Consider the following 18,079-nt stretch of genomic DNA (forward strand, 5'->3'; position numbering starts at 1 on the left):
GAAGCCTATGCAGAGGAGATTTTCAATTCTGTTTTTGGGCTTCCAGTTCTCAACCAAGATGGGATTGCTATGAGGGTTCCAAGGTGTTGGAACTCCACAAATACAATCACTTGTCTATTTAGGGTGTGTGAGATTACCTTAATTATGCCTCTAAAAACCTAATCTAGGTTTGGATCAATTACATTAAAAAATGGTCTTCAATATTAATTTCTTCATGTCTTCAAGTCTTCATGACTTCTTGCTTGATGACTTTGGCCTTCCAATTAGTGGTCCAATGTGGGCTTCTTGGCCTTCAATCCAAGCATCCTTGATCTTACTTTATCAAGATCTACAACTTAGACAAACAAACACATTAGTGATAAATGATCACTTGTGTATTGGAATCATCAAAACAAGATGGGAATGCCAAGGTAAAAACCATTGGGCTTACAATCTCCCCCTTTTTGATGATGACAAGCACAAGAGATTTACAAATCAAAGCATATATTCTTTTCACATTTTTCTTACACTAGAGACTTTACTCTAGATTCTTCTCCCCCTTTGTCATCAACAAAAAGAAGGGGTAAGAAAAACAAGGGTTTAAAATTTACAATTTTAAAGCTCCCCCTTTTTTTAAAGAAAAATTCAATTTTAACTCCCCCTAGTTAAAATAATTTTACAATACAAGAGGGGTTATCAAACAAAACATACAAATGAAATATATTCAATTTTAAGTTCAAAAACCCCTAATCTACACAATATGAATATCATCATATGGGGGTTTTGGGAACCCAAGATTTCTTGGTCCCACATCTAGCCCTACTCTTGGATGCACATTGGAATTGGTAATGACCATTCATTCCACAAAAATGGCATCTAACAAGAGGGTTAGATACACTAGTCCTATCATGATAAGCATGTTGAGGTCTAAGACTAGTTTTACTTAGGATTATGTCAATAATTTTATTTCCATTTAGAAATCCATGTAAACATAATCTAAGTCTTTCATTTTCATTATGAAGATGGGATGTTTGAACTAAAGCTCATTTCTTTCATCTTCATAAGAATTGGAGGAGCTTGCCATATTTTGAAATTTTAAAAGTTGGCAAGTTTTCTCATCCAAGCTACCCTTAAGGGTATTAATCTCAAGTTTATGATTTTCAAGTGTAACTTGTTCTTGAGATATGGAAGAAGATAAATCACTTTTCAAAAATTCAAGTTCTTTTTCTAACTTTAAAATGGATTTTTTAAGAACTTTGTTTTTGGAAATTTGGGTATGCAAGGTTTCACATAATTCATCATAAGGTATGCTATCACTTTTACTACTAGATGAAGAATATGAGGGGTTAGAGTTTACCTCAACTTCATGGGTGATTGTCATGAAGCAAAGATCATCTTTTTTATTTTCTTCCCCTTCACTTGAGCTTTTGCCCGATGTGCTTAACGCATCCCAACCGGCGGCAAGAGCCTTATGCTTCTTCCAATCCTTCTTACCCTTGTACTTAGAAGAAGTTGATTTTAGAAGTGGACAATCCGGTCTTTTGTGTCCTATCTTCCTGCAATTGAAGCATCTTAAGGGTCCATCAACATCACTTTCTTCTTTCTTTTTCTTATCTTTCTTATGCTTCTTTCTCCACAAGCTCTTGAATCTTCGTAAAGCTTCTTCTTTGTCACTATCCGCTTCACTTGATGAGTCTTCCTTGGAAGCCTTGAGTGCTAGGGATCTAAATTCCCTCTCCTTCTCCTTTGGCTTCTTTTCCTCTTGTCGGCTAGTAAGAAGCATCTCATGGGTGATGAGAGATCCTACAAGCTCCTCTATGGTTAGAGTCTTGAGATTTTTTGACTCCTGAATCGCGGTCACCTTTGGATCCCAATGGGGAGGAAGAGACCTAAGTAATTTACTCACAAGCTCATCGTTAGGATAAGATTTACCAAGATTAGCTAGTTCGTTAGAAATAATAGAAAAACGAGTATACATTTCCGAAATACTCTCGTTTGGACTCATTCTAAACATTTCATACTTGCTCTTTAACAAGTTTATTTTGGAATCCTTGACTTGTGATGTTCCCTCATGGGTAGTTGCAAGGGTATCCCAAATAGTCTTGGCGGAATCAAAAAGAGCAACTCTATTAAACTCCTCGGTAGCTAAGGCACAAAACAAGGAATTTATTGCTTTGTAGTTCAAATTAGCTTGCCTTTTCTCTACCACATTCCATTCTTCAAAAGGATTGGAAGGTACATTGTATCCATTTTCAACAATGTACCAAAGTTCCACATCTATCGAAAGAAGATAGATGCGCATCCTTGTTTTCCAATGTCCATAGTTTGACCCATTGAAGAAAGGAGGTCTAGTTGTGGAATGGCCTTCCGGAAGTCCGGTTCCAATGTGGGCTTCTTGGCCTTCAATCCAAGCATCCTTGATCTTACTTTATCAAGATCTACAACTTAGACAAACAAACACATTAGTGATAAATGATCACTTGTGTATTGGAATCATCAAAACAAGATGGGAATGCCAAGGTAAAAACCATTGGGCTTACAGGGTTCCCCAGGGTCTCAACCCTAACCCAACCCAAATTAAATCCGGTTGGCTTTCCCAACCCAATTTAAGGCAAAATCAGGTCGAGCCCGCTGAGCCCTACCCCTACTGTGAATAGACATAAATGAAAGAAAAGAAAAATATGAATGATATTTTCATTCAATCTGTTCCTATCAGATGGAATGGTAATGACGGAGGGTTAAGTATCATCATATGGACCTCATTTTTGGGGCAAATTTATCTGCGGCAGGCCAGGCCAGGCCCGGCCCCAAAAGGTAAATGGTTTAGATCATCCATTCATGTGGGCCCATTATTTTATTTTATTTTAGGCCATCCACCATATAAAAACTCTTTCATGGCAAGCGGCCATTGGAAAAGCAGATCGCCCTAGTTCAAGCCACAACAATGTAACTACAAATAAGAAATCAAGACCACTAGAAAAGGCAGTCTCACTATCTATTGTGTAGTATACTCATTGGGGATGTTCTGAAGTGGAGGATCGAAAGCATATACAAGAATAAAATAAACCGAGGCTTCTTATCCTCATCAGCCCTTACAAGATTTTTTTAGCACCAAAACTTTGGAGCTGTTTATCTAACTTACATTGTTTTGTTTTTCGCCCCAGGGACCTTTCGGGGGACCTTTAGGAAGGAGACCGGCAGAACCGGTGTGTTTCGGGCACAGAAAAATTCCACTCTGTTTGAAAATAACATACAAGGCAATGCGGATAATGGTGGCAGAATCAGACATGAGCAGGTGGGTCTTTATCTGCGATACCGGTAGCGTTTGAAGTTAAAGTAGACATGAAGAATCCCGCGTTCAAATGTGCACTTGAAGCCCTTCTTGTGTGAATACTCCCATTCCTTATTCACAATCCGGAATGCCTGTTTTGACCATGAAAAGAAGAAATCAATCACGTAATTAAACACATATAAGCTCTTCTAGAAGCATAGTTTTAAATTTTCGCCGAAATCTGAAATTTCGGTCAAAATATTTCGATTTCGGCCGAGGCCAAAATGAAATTCACCATGAATCGGATTTTTACATAATTTTGCCGAAATTGCAGAATTTTCACTTTTATTTACAAAATTTCCACTGAAATTTCAGACATGTCCACAGAAATATTAAAAATACCAAAAATTTTAACCTAATTTTACATGATTTCGGCCAAAATTTTCAGCAAAACAGAAATTTTTCAATTTCGGTGGTGGCCGAAACCGACACCGAAACCGAAATTTAAAACATTGTCTAGAAGGTCAGCCATGAGAGTGAATGAAACTTACTATGTCCTCGTAAGGGGGTCCAGCATGAAATCTTATAAAACAAGTCTCACCGCTACTCCCATCCTTCTCTATGGTATACACTGGAGCCTTTGTTTTATCAACAAGATCCGGATAAAATATATTGAATTTGTACCCTTGCACAATCTTTGGAGGAGGATTATCATGATCGTAGTGTGTTTGGTTGTATTTATTCCATTCGTATCCCGTATGAACACGGTTGAAGTACTTGGGTTTTCTCGGACGGTATTTATCATGCCACCAGTACACCTGCACGCAAATCAATAGCTTAGCAATGTAATGTCATTTAAAGTGAACAGTAAAAATGAAAAGATAACAGTTGTTCTTGCAAAATAAAATAAAATAAATAAACAGTGGTCCTTGCGAACCTGTGACTCCAGATTTACTTCAGCACCAGAGCCAAATACTGCATCCCCCTCCTCCATGGCTCCCATTGCTTTCATTGCTTTCATTTCTAAGTTGTCTTCAGGTGGAGTAGACTTTGCAGCCATGGCTTCTTGAATCCGTCTTTGTTGTTCTTCTAATACAGCCACACGTTTCCATTCCTGTTTTAAATAAATCACCGGGTATTTAAGAGAGCAAATCACATATGTAAAGAAATTACAGAGTATGTAAGCAGTTATATAGTTCTGTTAAAAGTTTGAGGTCCGTAGTTGGGATCAAGTGCCATAGCCTGTCACAAATATTGTTGTCTGGAATTTCAAGGCAACGGAAAATAAAAGGGAGATGATATCCCCCTTGCATACGCATGCGCCCCCCTTATAACGTGATTTGACGTGAACAGTGGGCAACTTTAACGCTTTTTGACGTCAAGACACATTATAAGGGGGGCGCATGCGTACTGCAGGGGGTTGAAAATATCATCGCCCAAAATAAAAATATCAGGATAATATCGTGATATTTTATGATGAAAATGAAAATATCGCTGTAGGTTTAAAATCTGAGGACTATTTCGGGAGTTTATCGTTTTAACAAAATGTCGCAATAAAAATGCAATATTTTGGAAATATCAGATATATTTGTGACATAGGATATATTTGTGACATAGGCCACAGCCTAGCGTAGTATAGGAATGTGTTTCAAAACCATGAACACCAGGACCCAGCTCGCTGCTTAAAGAAAAACAAAGAAAGGCTCATATAAATAAGGTCATAAACTCGAACCCCATCTCCTTTGCAAGTACACAAAATCGTGGCTTAGCACCACAGCACAATCAGTGGACACCACTTGGCCAGACATAGGATTCTCAACATGGATAATCAATCAAGAGTGCAAAAGATTTACAAAATTAAGAAATTTGGACCTTGTGTACATCAAGAAACAAAGAGAGTGATTTCTGCCAAGTGCTCGTCATTAACTGAATCAATGGGTCCTATTTTTTATTTTTTATTTTTATGATTTCTGCCAAGTGCTCATTATTTAACTGAATCAATGGGTTCTATCTTTCTTTCTTTTTGTTGGCGTTTTTTGCAATTCCTTTTGATGTTTTTTTGGAAGGAGATTCCTATTGAGATTATGCATCCCAAGTTAAAAACCAATTGTAAGCTCAGCTTTGAACCAATCCAGATAGGCGTCATTTGACCAACAGTGACCCGCATCCTAGATGGGCTAGCCTTCTGTTCCATTTTAGTGACAGCTTCCTTCAAAGCAGTTTCACTGGATATCCCACCTAAAGCAAAGCGAAAAGGGTTCCTGCGCTCGAGTGCTGGAAACAAGGTGGGGCCCACATTTTTTGGGTGATCCTAACCATTCATTTGACAGGTTCCATCATGGATGGGGGTGTACCAAAAATCAGCTCCATTGGACCATCTTAGGGTGTCCATTTGTAGGGGAGAAAATAGACAAATATTGTTTGTCCACAAATCTGCCCATTTTTCACCCCACAAATGGACACCCTATGGTGATCCAATGGAGCTGATTTTTGGTGGACACCCTATCCATGAAAGGGCCCATCAAATGAATTATTTGGATCCCCCCCCCCCCCTCCCCCAAATCTGCGCTCGAGCGCAGAAACCCTTTTCTATATATATATATATGAGGAAGTGGTTTGTGTGCAGCAACACAGATAAGCTATCTGTGCATGGCTGCACAAACCATGGGGGGGCCTCATTTTTGGGGGGATCCAAAGCATTCATTTGGAAGGCCCTTCCATAGATAGGGTGTGTACCAAAAATCAGCCCTTTAGGATCATCCTAACCCTACCATTTATGGAGGAAAAAAATGGGCAGAAACAGTGTCTGTCCATTTTCCCCTCCAACTTTGATTGGGTTAGGATGATCCAATGGGGCTGATTTTTTATACACACCCTATCCATGGAAGGGCCTTCCAAATGAATGCTTTGGATCCCCAAAAAATGTGGCCCCCACTATGGTTTGTGCAGCCATGCACAGATAGCTTATCTGTGCAGCTGCACACAAACCATTTCCTCCATATATATATATATATATATATATATATATATATATATATAGAGAGAGAGAGAGAGAGAGAGAGAGAGGAAATGGGGTGTGTATATATAGAGGAAATGGTGTGTGTGTGTGTGTGTGTGTGTGTGTGTATATACACACATACACACACACACACACCCCCTTCCCTGTCTGCGCTCGAGCGCAGAAACCCTTTTCTCATATATATATATACCCCCTGTCTGCGCTCGAGCGCAGAAACCCTTTTCTCATATATATATATATATATATATATATATATATATATATATATATATATATATATATATATATCAGGAAAAGGATTGTACGCTCGAGCGTACCATAAGCTTGGTACGTTCGAGTGCCCAATCACATGGGTCCCACATTTTTGTGGTGATCCAAAGCATTCATTTGCAAGGCCCTATCATAGATAGGGTGTGTACCAAAACTCAGCTCCATTGAATCATCCTAACCCCTCCAAAAGTGGAGGGAAAAAATGGGCAGATTTGTGGACAAACAATGTCGGTCCATTTTGACCTCCACAAATGGATGGGTTAGGATAATCCTATGAAGCTGATTTTTGGTACACATCCCATCTATGTAAGGGCCTTTCAAATGAATGCTTTGGATCATCCTAACAAAGTGGGCCCACATGTGATTGGGCACTCGAGCGTACCATAAGCTTGGTACACTCGAGCGTACAATCCTTTTCCTCTCTATATATATATATATATATATATATATATATATATATATATATATATATATATATATAAATAGAGGAAAAGGATTGTGAGCTTGAGCGTTGGAACATATTCGTGAGCTTGAGCTCAAAAACCATTGAGGCCCACATTGTTAGGATGATCCAAAGCATTCACTAGAAAGGGTCTTACATAGATAGGGTGTGTACAAAAAATCAGCTCCATAGGATCATCCTAACCCATCCATTTGTGGAGGTCAAAATGGACAGACCACAAATCTGCCCATTTTTGCCCTCTACTTTTGGAGGGGTTAGGATGATTCAATGGAGCTGATTTTTGGTACACACCCTCTCTATGATAGGCCCTTGCAAATGAATGGTTTGGATCCTCACAGAAATTGTGGGACCCATGTGATTGGTGCACTCAAGCGCACCATTCCTTATTAGAGCTTGAGTGCACGAACATATTCCTCATATATATATATATATATATATATATATGAGTCATAAACTGACAGCCAACAAAATACATTACCAGTTCAACTCTGTCCTGTTCAGGGTCTATTGCTTCTTCATCTTCATCGGCATGCAACAACTCTGGTGAAAATGAACCAGGCTCTTCTTCTGGCTCGTCCTCAGGTTCATCCATCATGGGTTCCGGGGAGTAGGGTTCATCATCTATATATGAAACACAAATCAGATAAAGTACACTAAGGCCTGTTAGGATGGTAAGAATAAAACTAATGATGGAAAAAAAAAATTGGATTTTTTTCTTTCCATAATCTATAGGGATATCATTATAAATTGATGGCTCCTCTAAAGAAAAAATGAATAGAATTGGTTAAGTTACAGCTTTCGTGAATAAAAAAACATGGGAAATTTTAGAAATATTTTTTCCTTTCCAACCTTTTCCCTAAAATTCTTGCAATCCAAACAGGGCCTAAATGAAATGCAGCTCATACGGAAATCAGTGCCCACCAAAGTTCGGATGGAGAATTAAAGACAATACCTTCCACAGTATGCACGGCATCCTCCTCTTTCGGCTGGGAATCATGATCTGATTCTATGCTCTGTTCAATCTCCACTGGCTGCTCCAAACGTTGTAAATGCTTCCATAGAAGTTTGGTATGAATTTCCTTCAAACAGGCCTGAAATGGATATAATTTAAAAACATAAAACTCCTGAGAATACCATTCCAAAAAAAAACCTCCAATGAATAATAGCGAAGAAACAATTCAGCTACTATAATGAAGAAAATTTGCAGTACAAGGCAGAATTTAATCATCCAGACGAGTTCAGGTGAACAAGTCAGGATGCATACATATTTTTTTGAGTATTCAATGCTCCAGTTTCCAATTTTTTTATTTATTTTTAACTAGTGAAAAAGCTCTAGTTTCCATATCTAGTCCTATAACCCAACAATGAAATTTCGAGCCCCCATTGCCTTCATCCTAGGTCATCATAGTCATCCTAAGATTTGCAATGACCTGCATAGTTTGTCGATGGCCTATTGATCCTCTGCTAGTATTCTTCATAGCCAATTGCTTCAAATTACGCGGGGTTGCTTTGATTTGTCAATGTAATGTTCTTTCTTGTAGCTAACATATGAATGGTTCAGTATCCAACTCTAAGCATACCTTTTCACTGCCTCTTACTCTTATTCAAAAACCAAGGAGAGGATCAGGGGTCAACCATGGAAAAAGACATCACAGAACCACTATACCCTATGTAAGTCTCAACCTAGTACATGCTTAAAAAACAAAGACATTGGATCCTCCTTTTATTCCCAAATGCATAGAACATTCTATCACATGATGACCTAAAATATTCAGATTTACACTAAGTTTTCTATAATAATCATTATCATGTGATTTATGTAATATTGAAACTTCATAGTAACAAAAATGGTAAGATTGACAATTAAAATGGCAATTAGCTTGAATAACCAAATGCCAATGTGGCTGTATATTTGTTTTCAGTTACCCCTACACATGGTTTTAAATGTCGGTTTCGGTATCGGTTTTGGCCACAACCGAAACCGGAATTTTTTGGTTTCGGCCGAAATTTCTACTGAAATCATGTAAAATTCAGAAAAAACAATTTCGGTATTTTACAAGATTTCAGTGGAAATTTTGGTAATTTCACAGCAATTTCAGTGGAAATCTTGTAAATTTCGGCGAAATTACTGAAATTTCGGATTTATGTATTTCCGGTGTCGGTCCCGGCCGAAATCTGAAATTTTGGTATTTCGGCCGAAATTTAAAACCATGGTCCTAGATAATCTGAAAGGTGGGTGAGCATTATGTACCTTTGCCTTGTATATATGAAGTCGTTTCAGAACGGCCTCCCAATACTCAACAACCTTGGCTGTGCCAGAACGCATCTGTGACTCAATCTGGCATTGGAGTGCCTCCAGCTCAGAGTGTGTTTTCCCTTGGAAAAAGTTCTTGACATCAGCTTCAACGCTCGAATGCAATCCCCTTTCTTCTGCAAGTATCTCAGCAGGGGGTTCCTCACCACGTACCCTTGCCCGATCTAACGCATCCCTTTTCCGAGCTTCAGCTAGCTCCCAATCACAAACCACCATTAATGCCTGTTCCAACTTCCAAAATATAAATTGTCAAATTCGAGTAAAGATAAGATTGGGTTATATGATACAATTGGATGGAGGTGTGAGAATATCAGAAACAAAGATAAGAGCTCAATTCAATATTAATACGGTAAGAAACATCACATCTTAGATTTCACAGCTTAAAAAGGAAGATGGAGCTGATGAATTAAGGAGTATTCAGGGAGCCACATTAAGTGATGGAACAAAGACACCCCTTGGTTAACTGGAAAAAGACAATATTGTGTGACATGAATATTCAACCATTGATTCCCAAAATCACGTCTCATTCCAACCAGACATCATTATGAAAAAAAATTTGAACTCAATGATGAAACCAGCAACCCGTCATGGTGGCATCAAGCACATGCCCTCGAAAGAAAAAGTATCCGTAGTTGATCATTTACCTCTCATGCACAAAATAACCATAATGAGTGAGTGGCTTCTCACCTCACAACCTCCGGTAATTGACACACAAAGCTTAACAATTTTTGAAAACAAAAACATTTTCCTGAAAAATAGCAATTAACAATTACAACATTTCTAATTAATTAAATTCTAGAATTTCTTAAAACAATCATGTGCATTAAAGCCCAGAATAATTAGGTTCAGCCAAAACAATTTGGATGCAATATTGATTCTCAGCTAGATAATATACTCACCAAAGTGACGATGTGCTCATGTTCTCGATACTTGGACAAGCTGAGCATGTATGACATTTATGCTCCAGCTAGAGGGAGATTGTAGAAGACTACGTATGAAAGCATATTTCTTAAGTTTCAGGGACAGTTTTATCCTTAGTTTGTAACTTATTGAAACTTAATGTCCCTTCGGTCACTTTTCACTTAACTATAAAAAAGATTGGTGTGTGTGAGTGTGTGTGTGTGTGTGGTGGGGGGGGTTTAGATGGGTGGGATAGAAGAACATATTCTCCCCCTCACTAACCATGTCTTTTTTTCATCTCTCCTCTTTCATTCTTCCTTTCTTTTGTATTTATGGCTATTCTACTTTTAGTTTTATTCTACAGATTTATAACAAAGCACATACTAAAAGTTACACAACATTGTCTCCATATAATTATAACATTTGTATGCGGGGACCATATTAAAAAGTTACCATACCTTATTTGTATGTAATAGGCAAAAAAAATCATCCATGGATTTTATAGTATAAGTTTTAATATGTTAAATTAGCATAAAACAAGGAGTATTCCCCAGTTCCTAGATAAATTCCGGTCTTTAAATAAAATAAAATGAGGAGTATTCCAAGACCTGATAGATAAACGATCAAGGATAATACGACTACAAGATACTTATTTAGAGAAGGAAAAGGATGAGACCTCCCAAAATTCAATATGCGTTGGTGTTGCCCTGTCCAAATCGAGATGCATTTTAATGTCATCACGGAGCTCTTCCATTTCCTTAACTGTCAGACCCTGTTACATTCATATAAATTATCCAGGTTGAGCATACTCAGCATATAGCAATAACAGAATATCATAAGCATCATTCATTTAATATAAACTCAAAATATCATTCATATATATATATATATATATATATATATATATATATATATATATATATATATATATATAAAAACTCAAGCACAAAAAGAGACTCCAACCACCAGTACTAAGAATATCATAGAACAACATTCAAGGCTTTCTGACACTACCCAAGCAAGTATAAACCTGTAGCGAGACGTCTGTAGTCTTAGTCTACTGAACCTCAAGCAATCAGTTTAAGTGCTCTACTACAAAACCAAGAGATAAAAGTTTAAACAATCTCAAATCTAAAGGTATCAGCGATTACTAGAATCCTAAGCTCACGTCCCTATATAGCTCACTTAATCTATGAAATACAAATCAATCTGCTATTATTGAGCCTGTTCTCTATGCTTATTATGCAAAAAATCTTGTGTTGAATTTCTTTAGTTTCATTTCAATAAGGGTAGCGTGTAAGGTTTTCAATCTTTTATCAATTGCAGATAGTGAAAAACTATGTTCTTATGGAAATAAAGGTGGCTAGAGTTTTCTTGCAGGGGTTTGTTAGAAAACTGGACACAACTTGATAATCTATATAATGAAATGAAGCATATTGTTAAAAATACACAAAGAATAACATAATGACCCGAAGGTTACTTTGCAAAAAGGAACAGATGTGCCATAACCAGTGTTTTGAAAATCGGAATCAAATTGTAGATCGTGATAGGGGTCGAATCTTAATGGATCATAATTTGTATCATAAATCGTAAGGTTCATTCAAATTTATATATAAAGCATAAACATACAAATATAAAGATACATAATAACTAATTATTCACTTTCCATCCAAATCCATTGGTTTAAATAGAAATTAGCATGATTAGTTATTCATTATGATAATCTCGATTACTTTGAACGAGCAATCGGGTGACTTGTTTGCTAACAAGCTGGTTACATACTAATCAATCATTTCCCATCCACATCAATGCATACAGAATAATAATCTTAAAAATAATATAAAAAAAAGCTCATTTCAATTCAGAAAGTCTCAAAATCATTTGATAAATATCAATTATCAAAAAATGTTAAGTCGTCGTTGTAATCCTCATTATGGTCATATCCCTCGTCGATGTAAAGTAATATCCTTAAGCACATGCACTGTGCTTAATTGAGGGCAGATACCAACATGAGTTCCCCAAAGGTGTAAGAAGAGAAAGTATGTTGCAGTGTTAATATTTATCCGCATATTCATTTTGTAACCGTTAGTATGCATGTAGTCACTGTAAGACAAAAGGAGAAAGTAAGCTTTAAGAATAAACAAAGAACTTCTAATCTCACGGTTCTCGCATGCTTTTAATCTCACCCAAAGGTCATTCAATCCCCAATTCTAATCTCAGCCAAAGAAGGTAACATGCAGTCCCTACGTACTTCTAATCTCAGTGTGAAACAAAAGCAGAGAGGTGATGCTTGAAAACTATTTTTTGTTACGCTTTTGGACTTTTTCCGTGCTAAGAATGGAAAAACAAAAACTAGAGCAGAACATGTTCTGCAATCCTGATCCACGACACTCATTTCCCCAAATCCCACCTTTTGAGTGATAAAAAAACATGCTTTTACAAAGAGACATGGAATTGTTTAAAGAGATTCTCATTCTTCTATTTCTGCTCATTTAGTACACTCAAAAGGAGGGAGAATGAGAAGATTTGTTGAATGAGGACAAAATGCATATGTTGACTTGTAGTCCCCACTTTACTTCGAATCTTACCCAAGGATGGGTAAAAAACAAAAACATAACTACTTCAAGTGGGAGTTGCTTCGGTCGAAAGACTTGTTTAGGCAGGAAGCGATGGTCGCCAATTCTTCTTTGTTTTCGTAGTGGTATTCTTGTTCTTCTGTTGCTAATGGTTAGAAACAGTTGCAGAATTTGTTCCACTGGTTCAAAGTAGTTCAACTGAACTAGTTCTAAATGGTCTTTACCCCTTTTCTTCATCATTTCTTCTCCTTCGTATACTGCTTTACGGCTCAAACTGGTTTGATTCATTTGAACTCCTAGTCCTCTTTCTTCTTCCTTCTCAAGAGAGGATTTTCGAGTGCTGCTTCCAACTCAGGAGAGAGAGGGGAGTCTTTCGAAAAAAAGGCCCTATTTTCTCTTATACAGAACATAATTAGGATAAATCGCATGAAGCATGCAATTCAATAAAAATGCAAGATTCATACAAATATAGATTCAATCATGGGATTCAAATCGAAATCCATAAGATTTGACTTCAATCGAAACATTTTCAAAACAATGGCCATAACCACATTCGCAATCACCCATGTAGCACAAGCAAAAAGGATCAAAAGGATCAATTCTTACTGTATATATGATTTCATAACTTTAAATAAAACAAAATCCCATTCTTGTTTTGCACAGGTTCAAGTAGTGGCATGCGTAACAAGAAAAAGGAAAGTATGAATACATGGATGAGTAGAAAGAGGATTGTAGTGTCTATATTGGACCTGACAAAAAAGGAGAATACAAGGGATATTCACCTTGAAGACCATGTAAGGTTCATTTATCTCGATATCAAAATCTTCTGAACCGTTAAGATTCTTGGAAAGAATATCGATAGGCTTTGTACGCCCCTCTCGCAGCCTAATGTCTGACCTAATTTTGCTTTGATCAAAATGGAACTGTTGAATAAAATGTTAGTAATTGACACAAACATATATCATAGTGAACTCCAAAAATAGAACTAAAATATCAAAGTTACAATAAGTCAAAAGCAATAAGATCATCGTGAAATGTTCATATGGAGAAAATAGGAGAAAAGGTATGTGAGACAGTTGCATTTTCATACCTCTTCTTCTTTCTTTTCCCAATCCTGGAACTCAGCCCTAGCACGTTCCCTAGCCAACATTGCCTGCCATAGGGAATAAACATGGAAAATCATAATATATACCCTAGTTCCTTCTTATCACAATACTACAACTTAACATCCCTCTAGATTATGTCTAGCATAATTCTTTTTTTAGATAAAAAAGAACCACTATGAAATACTGAAATCTAAGCTGACCATTTCCTCCTCATGCTGGGCCTTTTCAATTGCTCTCTCTTCCCTCCTTTTTTTCACCTTTTCAATCTCTCCCTGCATATGATTCAAAACATAGTAAGTACACTATAATCCATCTTAGAGAGGATTGAGTAATTGTCTAATTTACATCATAGATATAACATATTCCAAAAGTAAACTTTATCATAAATGGAAGAAATGAATAGATCATCTTTCAGGTTAACTAATACGCTTTATATTATGATGCGTAATAATAGCTTCATGTTGACCTGTCATACATATTAAGAGGCATACAACACATCCTATATAAATTACCAAATCAAATTCATCAAACACGAGGTATGACTGACATGCATGAGAGCAAAAACTTTATAAGCTACTGAGTACTGGCAATCTATGGAATGCGACCAGAAATTATAAATTGTTAAAGAATCTCCAGCAGATAAAATTAGAGACGAAATAAAATACATAATAACATTTACAAAGAACAAACAATTAACTAAGAAATCAGAAGACGTGATAAAGCTTTTGTATGAACTAAGAAAAATCTTTTGAGCTGTAGAATGAGCTTCCAAAAATATATAAGTATTCTTTTCAAAAATAGTAAAATAAGTATTAAATCAAAGGCAAGCTTTTTCTTTTGTAATAAAGGTGATAATTAGAAAACAGAAGCTTCCTAATGAGCACGTTTAAATATATACCATCCTTTCTCTTTGTTTCTTCTTTTCAGCTTTGACTGAAAGCATATCCAGTGTTAGGCCTTGAGAAACATCACGCTCTATCTTCTTCCGCCACACAAACCTGCCACCTCATGAATGGTTAATTTACAAGAATAAATTATAAGAATCAGAATATATCTAAGAATTGATTAGGAAGTCAAACTAATAATAGAAGTAGTTTTAGCTTTCGAGGGACACTATAAATACCATCCAAATATTGAAAGTAAGCACGAAAAAAAGAAAACTTCATCCCGAAGTCCACTAATAAAACAACTAACGAAAAAAAACTTCTAGAAGCCTGTGGGTGCAGTTGGTCAATTCTTCGAACTTCTCCTGATATTGCTTAGCCGAACCGATTTGTCTTAGCTTTGTCAGATCGCCCATGGCATCTTCGTAGGCTGTGGTCCGAAACGAACGTATAAAGCTTGTACAAACTCATCCCACGAAGCCGCTACCTTGGTCGTTTCCAACCAAAGAAACCATTGTAAGGCTTTATCCTCGAGATGAATAGAGGCCAAAGATACCTTTGGGCCCTCTTCAATTTGATTAAAGTTGAAGAATTTTTCACAACGATAGATCCATCCCTTAGGGTCCTCTCCATGGAAACGAGGAAACTCTACCTTAGCAAATTGGGTCTGAATTGAGCCTTGAGATGCTGCTGACGAGTCTTCTCATGAGGACCGGGATGACTCCGGTCGGGAAGACTCCACTGGTTCGTTTCCTTCCGAAGAAGACAATTTTGCCGTGAGTTGCTCATACTTAAGATCCATGGCAGACATCAACTCTCATGGAAGTGTTTGATTGACTCCTCCATGTGTTTTGCTTCTTGCGCTCTAGTCCCATCCGCCATCCTGTTGTTCTCCACAGTCCAAGGATGGACTTCTCTGATACCACTTGATAGGGAAATTTAGGAAGAAGAGATGCAATCAGCAAAACTAGACTCTCTCATCTAGGGGGAAACCTTTGTGGAGTTATATTTTTCTTGAATATTCGTTGGATCCCTCCATATTACAGATTTTCCATGCTTTATTTCCTCCACTAATCACTTCCTACAATTTCTCCCACATCCTACAATTCTACCTTAACAATTATTTTGAAACTCAAACAGCAAAAGTAACATTTGAAATTCAAACAACAGAAGCAACTAAAAACACCTAACAATAACGACCCAAATAAACAAGGACTTGTAGGAAATCCTCACAAGACCAAAAAAAAGAAAGAACAAAGATAAATTTCCAGAAAAAAACTGAAGATTGAAAGGCAAATAATGAATTGAAAGACTTACTTCTCATTGAGATTGGAATCGCCAAAGGGATTGGTGTCGTTTGAGTACCCGGAAACCGTCTGAGATTTCAATTTTTTCGCAACTTTCAGAGCCTGATAAACAAATTAAAACATGAGAAAACAAAAAAAAGGAGAGGGGGGGGGGGGGGGGGAATAAATAAATCCACAAAACCCTAGGAGAGAGAAAAACAAAAAAATAAACACACAGAGGACGAAACTGGAAACCGCCTACTTTCTTCAAAGGGAAATAAAACAACATAAACCCTAGAAGAGAGAAATATACAAAGAAAGAAAGATAGAGAAAACAAAAAAAATCCCTACTTTCTTCTGCGCTTTCTTGGCCAGGTACTCCGCAATTTGTTCTTCGGTGATATTTCGGGAGGATTTTCGATTCCTCGACCTGTCACCACCGTCTGAATCAGAATCCGATCCATCACTGCCTGAGCCCCGGCGCCGGCGCCGGCTGGTCCGATCTGTCCTTGAGCTCCGACGAGAATGAGAATCCTTTTCCATTGCAAAAATAAGAACAAACGAACGAAGAAGAATTTCTATTTCTACAGCAATGCTTCAGTCAGTATATAAAATTACGCGGGCCAACTGGATCGTTGTGGAGCCCTACGTGAGTCACATCGTGGATTGATTATGTTAGGTCTATTGAAGCCCTAAGCAGTGTGAAATTCGGGATTTTACAATGTAAGTAGGTTGAAGGGTAGTAGGAGAGGGGTGAAAAATAGCAAAAGAAAAGGTAAAACTACTAAAAAACCCCTAAATCAAAAGAGACCCCCCCCAGATTTTCTTAATTACCCATAACATTGTCTTATACTCTTATGCTATAATTATCTTTCATAGCATTCTTGGCGCATACAATGCCTACATGGGTGTAAAATAATGTGTGCCATATGAAGATGAGGTGGGTGTGACTTCTCTCCTACCACAAATATGAGATAAGACTATAAGAGTTTGTATGCCCAAAGTTTTATATGGTTTAAGCCTGTATAGTCTATTATTTAATGGGCCACAATGCAAATAGGTTGTGCCCTAAAAATCGTTTCCATAGGATAATCTCAACCCTCCAATCTATAGAGGTTTCCATAATATGCAGTTCCTCTATAGATAGGAGAGCTACAATCATACTATGTAAATGATTTTTTGGACACAACCTATTTATGTTGTGGCCCATCAAATGGATATGGTGTAAGCCTTACAATGCATAGAATCTCCGTACGCCCGTTCATAATATAATTCTCCTACTTAAAATTGTGCATTTGTCTTGGTGTGTGGCCCTTCAGAATTTTTCAAAAAGTACTGTATAGGATGATCCAAATCATTCATTTGTTGGCTCACAACGTAGATAGGTTGTGCCCCAAAAATCATTTTCATAGGATGATCCTAGCCCTCCTTCTGTAATGTGCAGTCCCTCTATAAATTGGTATGGAAAAATTTTTGGGGCCCAACAAATGAACGGTTGGATCATCCTATGAAGTGGGCCATAGAGTATATTTGAATATTACTAGACTATACGGCCACACACAATGTAAAATCTCTAGACGGAGAGGCGCACATAATATTTTAGCACAGATTACGCACATCCATCTTATAGTTTTCCAAGGCTACTGATATTTGCACTAACATGTTTTGATAATTGCACTAAGTCATCCTGTCTATTATTATTTAAATAGCTGTCAAAGGTTATTATAATTTCCAAAAAGGTATGAGAAGCCAATTAAAAAAGAGAGAGACAAGCCGAGTTTGTGCAATTATTAAAACATGGTAGTGCAAATATCAGTAGTCTTTTTCAATTTCAAAAGTATTATCCAGTGAGTTATAAAAAGTCATGAAATGGCCAATAGCTTTAAATTTTTTAAAATTATTTCTAAAAAGCCCCAAAACATCAATAAAAAAAGGAGTAAACAAAGAAAAAAGATAGAATGAACAACCTAGGGGATGTGTTACATATTAGAAACTATTAATCTATCTCCGA

The 18,079-nt window shown here is 37.1% G+C and overlaps 1 protein-coding gene across 2 annotated transcripts; it reads right to left on the minus strand.

Annotated features, from left to right (window-relative positions):
- Positions 1–2,953: 2,953 nt before the first annotated feature.
- LOC143854316 (cactus-binding carboxy-terminal, cactin) lies at positions 2,954–16,780 on the minus strand. 2 transcript variants are annotated; one of them, XM_077364200.1, is made up of 13 exons: positions 16,420–16,780; positions 16,100–16,191; positions 14,797–14,896; positions 14,099–14,170; positions 13,883–13,945; positions 13,575–13,715; positions 10,893–10,988; positions 9,254–9,547; positions 7,955–8,093; positions 7,481–7,623; positions 4,188–4,364; positions 3,802–4,068; positions 2,954–3,402 (listed from the first exon to the last, which is right to left on the minus strand). In XM_077364200.1, the coding sequence occupies exons 1-13, from the start codon at positions 16,609–16,611 to the stop codon at positions 3,283–3,285; spliced, it is 1,896 nt and encodes a 631-aa protein (XP_077220315.1). In that variant the 5' UTR covers positions 16,612–16,780; the 3' UTR covers positions 2,954–3,282. The 2 variants fall into 2 exon arrangements, with proteins under 2 accessions (XP_077220315.1, XP_077220316.1); XM_077364201.1 differs by having other exon boundaries at positions 9,254–9,538; positions 16,420–16,774.
- Positions 16,781–18,079: the final 1,299 nt, after the last annotated feature.

Source organism: Tasmannia lanceolata, unplaced genomic scaffold, assembly GCF_043159265.1.
Source record: "Tasmannia lanceolata isolate RefF3 unplaced genomic scaffold, GAP_Taslan_0.1 ptg000020l, whole genome shotgun sequence".
Taxonomy (NCBI): domain Eukaryota; kingdom Viridiplantae; phylum Streptophyta; class Magnoliopsida; order Canellales; family Winteraceae; genus Tasmannia; species Tasmannia lanceolata.

Coding starts and splice junctions, on each gene's coding strand:
- LOC143854316 (XM_077364200.1), bottom strand. CDS start 16,611: ATGGAAAAGGATTCTCATTCTCGTCGGAGCTCAAGGACAGATCGGACC. Junction 13,946..14,098: donor CCCAGCATGAGGAGGAAATG/GTCAGCTTAGAT, acceptor TCCCTATGGCAG/GCAATGTTGGCTAGGGAACG. Junction 4,365..7,480: donor AACAGGACAGAGTTGAACTG/GTAATGTATTTT, acceptor TATTTAAAACAG/GAATGGAAACGTGTGGCTGT.